Source organism: Microtus oregoni, unplaced genomic scaffold (assembly GCF_018167655.1).
Source record: "Microtus oregoni isolate MIOR12 unplaced genomic scaffold, Mior012 000033F_ref0000390, whole genome shotgun sequence".
NCBI lineage: Eukaryota > Metazoa > Chordata > Mammalia > Rodentia > Cricetidae > Microtus > Microtus oregoni.
In genome coordinates this window covers 28,235,131-28,247,830 of record NW_024543092.1, presented here as the reverse complement: position 1 = coordinate 28,247,830, position 12,700 = coordinate 28,235,131, and the positions used below count along the sequence as shown (strand labels likewise).

At 41.6% G+C, this 12,700-nt stretch overlaps 1 protein-coding gene and 1 pseudogene across 1 annotated transcript; both read right to left on the bottom strand.

Moving 5' to 3' along the window:
- Positions 1–2,048: 2,048 nt before the first annotated feature.
- LOC121466539 lies at positions 2,049–2,387 on the bottom strand (annotated as a pseudogene).
- A 2,883-nt stretch (positions 2,388–5,270) lies between these two features.
- LOC121466540 (DNA-directed RNA polymerase III subunit RPC10-like) lies at positions 5,271–9,799 on the bottom strand. The gene is made up of 4 exons (XM_041680294.1): positions 9,715–9,799; positions 9,436–9,461; positions 7,878–7,965; positions 5,271–5,535 (listed from the first exon to the last, which is right to left on the bottom strand). The coding sequence occupies exons 1-4, from the start codon at positions 9,797–9,799 to the stop codon at positions 5,408–5,410; spliced, it is 327 nt and encodes a 108-aa protein (XP_041536228.1). The 3' UTR covers positions 5,271–5,407.
- Between the last annotated feature and the right edge of the window lie 2,901 nt (positions 9,800–12,700).

The following is a 12,700-nucleotide window of genomic DNA, read 5'->3' as shown; positions in this document are numbered from 1 at the left end:
AGCCACTCCCATCACCCACCCCCATCTGCTAAGGCAAGCTGATCTTCAGCTTCCAATCTGGGTCCACTGAAGGAGAAAGATGCCAGAACATTACAAGTAAGTCATAGACTCATGGCAATACATAGATTAATAGAAATGGGTTCATCTAAGATCTAGCTAGGAATATGCCTAAGCCATTGGCCAAACTGTGTTGTACATATATATATATAGTTTCTGTGAAATTATCCGGGTCTGGGTGACCAGGAAACTAAAGCGCAGTCTCTGTCTACAGTCTACAGATGGTCTTTCTGTGTCAGGGTCATCTCAGAAAGAGAAAATGACTTACAGCAGAGAGTAACTAAAGCCTCTACCCTACATCTCTGGCTGCTGAGCTTTTAGAAGCCCTGGTTTGTCAGCACCTGTCTGTGAACCCACAGAATTACTTCCTCTACACTTGTATTATCTGACTCACCTCCAGTCTCTCTAAGTTCCAGGGAGAGCTTTACAATAATAAAACAGTCAGTCATCTGGATGAAATCACTTCCCCAATATACTTGAGATCTGCCATGGTAAAAGGGCAGCTTCAACTGTCCCTCTTATGTCCAGGCTTCCACAGGAAAAGTCTTCACGGAAAGCATGTGGGCTCTGCTGCAGATTCCATTCACTGTGGCTCCTCTGGGGCTTCCTGCTTACACTGCTTAGCTGGAGCTTTTTCTTAGTAGCAAGAAGCATTTCTTACTCCACTCCCAGTCCCCAGAAGGGTTATCTCAACTCTGCTTTCCATCATCAGGTGGGCCTAATCTACACTACCATCCTAGAAGAGAGGTGACAGATCTGCTCCAACTCTGATAATAAATGAAGCTGGGACATGATCCTGAACCCACAGAGATGTAGTAAGAAGGGCCCTGAAATAATCAGACAAACTATATTATTTAAATCACTGCTTAGCCCATTAGCTCTAGCTTCTTATTGGCTAACTTTTACATATTAATTTAACCCATCTCCATTAATCTGTATATTGTCATGTGGCAGCGGCTTACTAGGTAAAGTTCCATTCAGCTCCAGCAGGGCTACATGGCTTCTCCCTGACTCCACCTCCTTTCTCCCAGAATTCTGCTTAGTTTTCCCTGCCTAGTTCTGTTCCCGTATAGCTCTGCTATAGGCCCAAAGCAGTTCCTTCATTAACCAATGATATTCACAGCATACAGAGGGGAATCCCTCCTCACAGAGAGAAGTGGGTACACCGGATCCCTGTATAGATACCTGGTATCTAAAGAGTTAGCATGCCTACCTCATGTACCTGTCCCTACAGACCAATACAGCACATGGTACTGTAAGGACAGGAGTCAAATGCAGGTGCTGGAGAGATGTCTCATAAGAGCATTTACTGCTCTAATAGATTTTCTTAAAAAGAAATTTCTCCTTACATGTGTTTTTCTTGGATTTAATTACATACCTAGTGCCTATGGAAGTCAGAAGAAGGGACCGGATCCCTTTAAACTGGAGTGATATAAAGTAGCAAGATTCCCTGTGGGTGCTGCGAACTGAATCCAGATCCTGTATGAGAGAAGTATGCTGCTATTGTCCACTGGATCATCTCTCCAGCTTCCATGTTGTTTTATATTATCTCTCTCACTTGTGGGGTTTTCCAGCTTGTTTTCAGTCAGCACTTTCAATGTGGCAGCTCACTGACTTTTAGTGTCCAAAGATTTTCTTCTATAAAATCTGTTGGTAGTCTTTATTATGGATCCTTGTATAATAAATGGTAATTTTTCTTTTCTGTTTCCAATATTATTCTTTGGTGATAATTTGATGTATAGACAAAATTCTTGTTAGTTTTGATTTTTGAAACAAAATCTCATAATGTAGCCAAGGCTTAAGATAGATTAAAATGTCAGGGGAGCGCTTGGAAAATGAAATAAGTGGGGCAGAAACAATATAAAAATAAAGAGATAGCCAACTTCACAAAGTCACCTTCTGTCCTCCATGTGAATGTTGAGATATGTATCCACCACCCCCTACCATATACCTATGCAATAATAATTTTTTTTATTTAAAAAGCCGCACATTTATTTCGCTTTCTGACTCTGCGCTTGTGCCTTCAACACTTTCACAACAATTTTCTGCTCCTCAATAAGGAAAGCCCGCTTGATCCTGTCACGGACACACTTGGCACACATGGAGCCACCATAGGCCCGGCTGACATGCTTCTTTGTCTTCAACAATCTCATGAGGACTTTCGGTCTCACAGCACGAACCCCTCAGAGTCGGCCTGGGCACACACCGCACGCTGATTTAGGTGCTTTTCCAACCTTCTTGGTGTAAAGGTAAACAATCCTGTTGCCAGGGGTTCGAGACAGCCTAGTTTTGTTGGAGGCTGTGTTGTAGGATGTCAAACGCTGGACCATTCTGAGTGCCTCTAAGCACCGTCCCCAGAAGAGGAAAAAGGCATAATATTTTTTTTTAAAATAGGCAAATTACGTCTGGTTGTGAAAACTCCAGCTAAGGGCTGTGAATTCTAAAGCAATAAAGGTGGAGTACACAGTCTATAATCATCTTATACAGAGATTTCAATTGAGAATGTTAACACTGATGAACCACACTAACCAGATGACCTTAATTTGACTTTTCCCAGTTGTAAACCTAAAACTCAAAGAGATAGTAAGGTTTCTTTTTGACATTCAAAAGTTATGTCTTAACCCCTTGTAACCTGGTATATTAAGAACAGCTTGAACCCTTGTCATCTATGGACTCATCCAATGATCTCATTTAACAAATACAAAAAAGGATAAGTAGGGGTGAAACTTCACTGAACAATTCTCTTAAAAAGCCACCCAAATTAAATAAAAACACTTTACTTAGTGAGATAACCCGGACCCAAAAAGATGAATATGGTATGTACTCACTCTAAGTGGATTCTAGCCATAAATAAAGGACATTGAACCTGTAATTTGTGATCCTAGAGAAGCTAAATAAGGTGAACCCAAAGAAAAAAAAAAAATATATATATATATATATATATATATATATATATATATATATATATCCTCCTGGATATTGGAAGTAGACAAGATTGCCAGGCAAAAGTTGGGAGCATGGGTGTGGGGGGGTGGGGGGAAGGGGAGATGGGGAGAGAGAAGGGAGAAAGGGAGGATTGGGCAGAGCTTGGGGGAATGGGATGGTTGGGATGGAGGAAAGGTGGATATGGGAGCAGGGAAATAGATATCTTAATTAAGGGAGCCATTTTAGGGTTGGCAAAAGACTTGACTCTAGAAGGGTTCCCGGGTGCCCAAGGAGATGTCCCCAGCTTGTTCCTTGGGCAGCAGAGAGGGTGCCTGAACTGGCCTTATCCCATAGCCACAGTGATGAATATCTTGCATATCACCATAGAACCTTCATCAGATGATGGATGAAGATAGAGACAGAGACCCACATTGGAGCACTGGACTGAGCTCCCAAGGTCCAAATGAGGAGCAGAAGGAGGGAGAACATGAGCAAGAAAGTCAGGAATGCGAGGGGTGCATCCACCCACTGAGACAGTGGGACTGATCTAATGGGAGCTCACCAAGACCAGCTGGACTGGTACTGATGGAGCATGTGATCAAACCAGACTCTCTGAATGTGGCTGACAATGAGGGCTGACTGAGAAGCCAAGGACAATGCCACTGGGTTTTGATTCTACTGCATGGACTGGCTTTTTAGGAGCCTAGTCTGTTTGGATGCTCACTTTCCTAGACCTGGATGGAATGGGGAGGACCTTAGACTTCCCACAGGGCAGGGAACCCTGACTGCTCTTAGGACTGGAGAGGGAGAGGGAGGAGGAGTGGGGTAAGTGAGAGGAAAATGGGAGGAGGTGGAAATTTTTAATAAAGAAAAAAAAGCCACCCAAATCATAAACATGGCTATTATTAAGACACTTGACTTACTTTAAACCTAGTTGTCCTGAGAATCTTTTGTGGCGTGGTCCAGAATCCCAGCATCAATGACAAAAATTCACTGAAAGAACTGGGGCTGAGACAGGCAGCAGCACACAACCTATCTTCTCTTCCAACTCCTGCTGCCACTGACAGGATAGCCTGGACCTCCCAATACTCCTGCTTCGGCCTCTCAAGTGGTAACACAGAATGTCTGTCACCCTTGGGTAGCATTTTAAATTACTGCTAGATATTGCCTCATTGTCCCGAGGAACTGTTGTACCAACTTCTATTCTCACCAGCCTTGTGAGAATGTCTTAACCCTTACCAACAGTAAAAATGATCACTCTCCCCCACACCTCTGTCATTCAGTACCAAGGACTGAGCCCAGAACTTGCCATATGCTAGGCAAGTGATCTAATATCCAAATACATCTCATTCAAAGACTATGTGGCTCTCCTTTGTAACAGAGTTAGTAAAAGGAGATAATCTACAAAGTTCTAAAGGCTTGAAAATAACCGCAGAACAAAGATTTCGAAGTCAGCTTTTGTTTGTGAATTATTCACCCACACCACTATTTAAGGACTTTGAAAACATTAGATGTGTTATGTTCATAGGAGGATACTGTTATTTTAGATTTCCTTACTATCTGCATTCTTTATCATGTATATGACTGTCCAGTTGCATGGAGGGACCAGAGCTTCCATCATAGAAAAATATGTCCACTATATAGAATAATCTCACTAGTAATTCTAGCAAATAAGTAACTTTTCTAAATTTATTGAGATTTTAATAGGTTTTTGAATGTGGTTCAAACACAGACTTTTGTAAGTACTAGGCATAGGCTCTATTGTGGTCCTTTCTCCCTAGCTGGAAATAGAAAATATTTTTGGTTACTTTTAAATTCCTATCAACATCATTCAGAAAATCCAAATAACAGAAGTTTGTTTAGTTATTAATCATACAAGCTGTATCATGTCAGTCCTGAATTTAAATGTGCTTTTCAATGATTTTATGGATATTTTTATAATTGTTCTAGAGAGAAAAAATAAAAATTATCTTAAAAATTAAATGGCTGGAGATATAGCTCAGTTGACTGAGTTACTTGTCTGTACTCATGAGGTTCAGAGTTCAATCCCCAGCACTGCATAGAATGAATATAGTTCACATGCCTATCATCCTAATACTTCTGAGTCAGTGGCAAGAAGAATAGGAGGTTCAAGATTATCCTTGGCTATAAACCAAGTTTCTAGTTCTAATGGTAGTAAGGAAATATCAACTACCCACTATATAAATACAAAGGATGAAGGAATAGAACCTGAAGCCAAGTGAATATCCTCATGTGTATTTATTTCCCAAGGACCCGAGGCCCCTGTGCATTAAGGTCTTTATCTGCTGACCTACAGATGACCTGTTTCACCCTGGTCCTCCACCACTGAAGAGTTAGCTTCCTATCACACAGCAAAGACCTTCAGCACACAACATTCAGAGCTACAGCTGGGTAAGTCCTGCCCTTAGTCTCTCCAGCGATGTCCACACTGAGCATTGCAGCACTTGTAGAAGGTGGTCATTGGCTCATCTGTGGAACGGGTCTGAAACTGCATGAAATAGGCACGGGGATGTTCACATTTTGGGCATGGCTCTGACAAAGAGAAAAACAAGTCATCCACATTACACAAATACTGTTAAGTATGGGTAAATATCTCATCCCTGCATTCATCCAGACTACTTTGCCAATGGTAAATTTGCCAATAGCAACATCCTACCCACAGCACACCAATACTAGGGGGACTGGAGAGACTGTGACTTTGAAAGCACCTCCATAGTATCACTTTCTTTCTCAAATTTTATTGAAGACTGGCTGGAAGCATAGCATGGGAAGGGTCTTTTATAGTCTGTTTTGTGGGGCTATAACAAAAATACCTGCCCAGTGTGGTAGCACACAGCTATAATACCAGCATTTAAGAGACTGAGACAAGAGGCTTGCTATAAGGCCAGCCTGGGCAACATAACAAGAGTCTATCTCAAAAATAAACAAATAGATTTAAAAAAAATTAAGCCCCTACTCATTTTCCATTTTCAAGGTTTTTTTTTAAGATTTATTTATTTATTATGTGTACGGCATTCCTTCCATGTATGCCCGCAGGCCAGAAGGGGGCGCCGGGTCTCATTATAGATGGCTGTGGGCCACAATGTGGTTGCTGGGAATTGAACTCAGGACCTCTGGAAGAGCAGTCAGTGTTCTTAACCACTGAGCCATTTCTCCAGTCCTCATTTTCAAGGTTTTTGTTGTTTGCTTTTATAAAACAAGTTCTTGGAGTTGGCCTCAAGGTCACTAGGTAGCCAAGATGACCTTTAGCTCCTGATTATTTCAGTCCCCACCTCCCAAGCTGTACTAGCACACCTAGCTAATTCTAACTTTTAACATAAAATTGTATACTTCCTTATAGAGAAAAAGACTGCTAATCACACATGTGCCTTCCTTCTCAAACAGATAATATTTAGGGCCCTATTCTTTCTTTCCATTATCACATTTAAGTCTATCAAACATAAATCTTTTAATTTTTAAAAATTATTTTATGTGTATGTTTTGTTAGTGAGTATTCTATGAACCATGGATGCCAGTAGAGGACACTGGATCAAGATGGAAACCACCGAGTCATCTCTCCAGCCCTACTTTTTCTGTTTGTTTTTCAAGACAGGATTTCTCTATATAGTTTGGAGCCTGTAGACCAGGCTGGCCTCAAACTCACAGAGATCTATTTGTCTCTGTCTCTTGAGTGCTGGCACCACCCAGCTTCCCCAAAACTATTTACTGATTGACAGATTGATTGAGATAGGGTTGAGAGTACTGGCTTACATGCTTGAGCCACCATACTTCACTTCCAGCTATAAAAACTTTTAAATCCATATAGAATAAAAAAGACCAGAGATGATCATTTTTTCAATAGTGGTATTTGAAAATGCATACAACAGAGTTCTCCTAAGAAGCCTATACCTACGAGAGCATGGATGACTGCCCTCTATGTATCTCTCTGCCCCTCTCAACAACCATCAATATTTAAGTTGAAACCAACACTGAAACTTTTTTGTAATAAACTCCGAATTTGCTTCAAAAAGAGAATATATACCAGATTTTTATACTGGTCTAATCTGACCTGGAGAATCGAAATGAAACAATGGAGTGGGTATCAGTATGGTGATTTTCCTTTCAGAATATCTTTCCTTGAAAGAACCTACTTTAAATTTTTTAATACAGCCAGATGGTGGTACACACGCCTTTTAAACCTAGAACTTGAGCCGGGCGGTGGTGGCGCACACCTTTAATCCCAGCACGTGGGAGGCAGAGGCAGGCAAATCTCTGTGAGTTCGAGACCAGCCTGGTCTACAAGAGCTAGTTCCAGGACAGGCTCCAAAGCTACAGAGAAACCCTGTGTCGAAAAACCAAAAAAAAAAAAAAAAAAAACACCTAGAATTTGGCAGGAAGGCAGGTGAATCATCTAAGTTCGAGGCCAGCATGGTCTACAGAGGAGGTCCAGGACACACAGGGCTACACAAAGAAATCCTGTCTCAAAAAAAAAAAATCCACAAAAAACAAAAATCAAACAAACAAAAAAGTTTTAATGCCTTGCTTAGAGTTTAAAGAACGACTACATTGTAACTAAAACATATCATCAAATACTTCCTGTAGTGGCAAACACAAGCTATTTGTAATTACTGATATTTGCCATTATTTATATTTCCTTAAATTCTTTCATACTTACTGGGGGAGAGTGGAAAACAACTTTTCATGAATCAGCTATCTGAGCTCCAAGGATCAAACTCAGGTTGACAGATTTGGCAACAAGAGCTTTTACCCGCTAAGCCATGTCATTGGTCATAATAATATAAAGGGTTGTATTATAATAAATGCATTATTATTAAATATAATAAGTAATAATAAACAGGGTTGAGTCACTGGCTTTGTAATGGAAAACTTCCCACCTGCAGTGGAGTCCACGTTCTCCCAGGCAGCTGCTCCCCCAAGCACATCATCCACCTCTTTCAGCTTTGGATACTTTCGGTTTGTTACCTGACAAAAATAAACCAAAGATTTCAAGTAATCATACAGTTTAAAAGGTGGGACACCAAACCATAACCCCTCTCCAGCATTTCCTCTACATGGTAAATGGATACAAAATTTATCTTCTTCAGAGAGCACCAAAAGCCATTAAAATGTTGGGGTTTTATGACTGGGATGTTCCCAAAACAACCCAGAGGTCCAATGTCAGAGCCCTCTAGAGACTGGAGGAAACACCAGGCAGAGCAGGAAGAAGAGTTGAGTTAAACCCTACTCTTTTCTCATACCCCTAAAACACCTAATAATCCAATATGAAAGACACAAAATAAGCCTAGCAGTATCATTTATCTGGGTATCCCAGCATTCCCCGGGGACACATTTGGCTGCTTTCCTAAATTTAGCAGTCAATCTCTCAAACTTCGAAACTATGTCACCATTCATCTTATCACAAATCCAGACTCTAAACTCCATATAGCTCTAGGAAAGTGCAAACATTAAGAATGAGGGTGGTGGTGGCGCACGCCTTTAATCCCAGCACTCGGGAGGCAGAGGCAGGCGGATCTCTGTGAGTTCAAGGCCAGCCTGGACGACGAGAGCTAGTTCCGGGACAGAGAAACCCTGTCTCGAAAAACCAAAAAAAAAAAAAAAAAAAAAAAAAGAATGAGGTGTCACCAAGGCCTGGTGATGCCATCTGCAATCACAGAACTCCGGACACCAAGGTAAGGAAGAACAAGAGCCGAAAGGTAAACAAAACACCAAGGGCTGAAAACCAGCTTTCTGAGTTCCGATCCTGGGAAAAAGATAACAGGAATGAGGATAAACTGGGAGAACTGGATTGTGGTTTGTTTACTTAATTTTCATATATATATATATATATATATATATATATATATATATATATGCCATGCAGCCCAGGTGAACCTTGAACTTATTCTCCAGCCACAGCCTCCCCAAGTGATAGAATTATAGGCACGTACCAACAGCCAAAAAGGCTGGAATTTAAATAGGGTAGTCATTATTTTAAAAGATAAGGAGATAAAGGAAAAGGAAGAGAGAAACAGAGAGATATACACACACCCATAAAAGAGAGAGGGGGGGGCGAGGAAGGGAGGGGGAGGGGGAGAGAGCAAAAAGAGCTACAAAAAGAACATAAAGATTTGAGATGAGAGGTGGTAAGCGGACTGGAGTCTGGCACGCCGGGAACAGCGTGTGGGGACTGAAGGTTTTAAAAGCGTGGTTCAGCCTAGAGGTATGAACGGAAATTCTCGCAACTTTTTTGAGTGTCACAAAACGAGCAGCACAGAGCCGGAGGCAGAAATCTCTGTAGTAACCAAAAGAACGGCTTCGATTTGGTCGGAGCGACGCCACTGGATTAGCAACTGCTGGACTTGGGGAACCGCTGCTGCGAGAGACAAAAAACCTACGGCCAGCAGGAAGGTCTGAGCTCAGACAGCCGAGGAGGCGCTCGCCTCTGGTACTCACCTTGCGTGTGATATTATGCACGTAGGATTAAATGATTTATGAAATGTCACCTAGGTCTTCAATACCAAGTTAATCTGAATTTGGGAATATTAAATCATTTTTAATAAGCATGCTATCCTATGTACTAAATTGATTTTTTGACAATATACTTTTCTAAAAGGCACAGAGATGTACAAGGATTACGTATAAAACATGCTTATTAAGTATAACATAGAAACTAGTTTTATTTAATTTTATAAAATAATTATTAAATATTATATATTAGTCTTTGCACGTAGGGGCAAGTGTTGCAGGCGAAGCGATGGCAACGCTGTCCTTCCTCCACAATCAGTCCGTTTCCGCAGCTCAGACAGAAAAGCAGCATTGCTCCAGCTTCAACGTAAAGGTTCTCAATGTCTGGCGCTTCCGCCGCCGCAGACGCCCCTTGGAATCGGTCATTGGTACGTTCCCAGAAGGCACTGCGGCGGGCAGCCTCGCACACGCCATTGGTCAACGCAGATAATCCTTCCCTAGCTTTCCGTACAGGGCCTGCGCGTGCGCACGGGGCTCTCTGCCTGGAACACCGGCTGTTGACAGGAGAAGGCTGGCGGCGGGCGGCCCTGAAGTACCCTGGATCGGAGGGAGGTACCGGGTGACGAGAAGAAACTGCCACACGCCGAGCCGTGGAAGGGTTCCAGGAGGGTCTCTGAGCCGGGACTGACAGGCAGAGCCTACCCAAATGTCTCAACTGCTGTCTGCCTAACGTATGGATCCGTTTAACCTTTTCTTCACCTGGTCTTAATTCTGTCATTTCACTTAGCTAGATTCAGCACTACAGACCAACTCTGACCTACAATACCAGCAGTTCCTCTCCACAGACCTCCAGCTGGTTCTTTTACTCGTTCCTATAGACTTCTTTACATTTCCCAGCTCTCGTTTCTCAGACCTCTTTGAAATAAATGCCTTTCCTCGTCAATCCTCTGCAGTCAACCTACACGGGGGGGGGGGGGGGGGGGGGGGAGTGAGTCCTAGTTGCTTTGTTTTGTTGTTTTTTGTTAACTTTACACAAGTTAGTTATCTGGGAAGAGGAACCCCAACTGGCAAAATGTCTCTATCAGACTGACCTGTAGGTAAGTCTGTGGGCATTTTCTTGAACGTAAATTGATAGAAGAGGTCCTAGCGCATTGTGGGCAGTGTTACCACTAAACCAGTGTTCATGAGTGAAATAGGAAGGCAAGACGATAGAGCTGGATGGTTTAGCCTTTAAGAGCACTTGTTCTGCCCTGCAGTAATGGCACGCGCTTTTAATCCCAGCACTTGGGAGGCAGAGGCAGGTGGATCTCTTGAGGCCAGCCTGGTCTACAGAGTGAGTTCCAGGACAGCCAGGGATACACAGAGAAATCCTTTTGGGGGTTGTGGGGTGGAGAACTTGTTCTTGCAGAGGACAGAGATTCGATTCCCAGCACCCATAGGGTGGCGTCATAAATATCCATAAAAAATTCAGTACCACAGGATCCAAAGCCCCTTCTGACCTCCATGCATGCCTATGGTACAAAAACATACACATAAACAAATTTCAAAACAAAATGGAAAAAAAAGGAAAGCAATATAAGCAAGCAAGTAAGCAGCATTTCTCCATGGTCACTGTTTCAGTTTCTGCACTGGCTTCAATAAACAATGAACTATCATCTGTAAGCCAAACAAACCCTTTCTTCTCCAAATTGCTTTTTGTTCATGGTGTTTTATTACAGTAATAGAAACCTAAACAAATATACATACTGCGTGGCTTTTAATGTGTGAATTAAGAATAAGTTCTTTAATATTTTTAAAAACTTTTTGTCAGCCACGATTACCAAGGAAAACAGGAATACTTCACAGTTGCTTTCACTGAAACTGTTATATCTTGTGAATTTACTGTTATTAAATAAACTCTGACATTGTAAAGACATAAATATGTTTGTCTATGATTCTGATATGGCACAATCATGGCAACTGTGAAAATCATCTTACTAGGTGTGTATGAAATGCACTGTCTTAATTATAGAAAGGTTAAATTTTACAACTAATTATTTTATTTTTTGATGTTTTATTTTTATTTTGCCTGAATGTATGTCTATGTACCTTGTGCACACAGTGAATGCAGAGGCCGGACAAGGGCATCAGATATCCTGGAACTGGAGTTAGTCAGTTGTGAACTAGAAATGCAGGTGCTAGAAATGGTCCTCTAAATATAAGAGCAGACAGAGCTCTTATTTTATTATTTTTATTATTTATTATTTTAATAAAGATGAATCTAGATGTTAAAAATTGCATAGGTATAGTAGTGTCTCTGAGCCTACTCCTAACATTATTCCCCGATTGCCTTCCATTTGCATGTCAGAGCTGGGAAAGAATGATTCATCAGACATAGCTGTATATGTTCTCTCATCAGCCCAATGGTGAGCTCCAAGTCACATTCTCTAGGACACAAAAAAAAAGTGTCGCTCAGATTCTTTGACAGGTTGGAAACTGACATGGGCATGATGGATTTTCATAAAGACAGAGTGAGGAGCTGTCATGAACCTGAAGTTCTACCATCTCACTTCCAACTTTAGTTATGAAGAACTGACCTAAAATACGGCTGGATGGTAGAGAGTTACATACAGTGATAGCCTGGGCAGCATCAGGTGAAATCTACCATGTAGACACTGGAGGCCAGTGCTCAGCACCTGCACAAGTATCCTCCTTGTACCCAAGTACTTACAGATGAGGGGGCTAAAGAGTGGAGCTTCCAGAGAAGGTCTCTGCTGGTAACTGTTTCTTTGAGGGATTCTTGATGGGATGATGAATTTGTGGGTTCTGATCAAGTCTGCATGTGGAAAATATAGGCAATGATGTGATTTCATAGTGGGAGACCTGGCTTGTTCCCTGGAAGAGTCAAATACTAGATCTGTTCATTAACTTGACAGTAAGGACAGGGTCCAGAACAAAGCTCTAATGCCTGCTGGACTTCTCCCACTAGTGATATCATTTCCTGTCCTTTATGCTACTAGGAACTGAGAAGCAGCTCAGTCAGGTGGGAGACCCATCATTATCTCATGCAAGGATTCTTGGCCGACAGTAGAAGTGTGAAAACAGGGTTAAGAAGAAATCTCTTTGGATGAGTGGACAGATATCAGCCTGCTGAGATACTTTAAGAGAATCACCACATAAATAATAATATTTCCTCTGAATCAAGCAAAAATAACAAGTATCTATATAAAAAGTATCCATATTAATCATTAATTTTTTTAAATATTATGGAGTG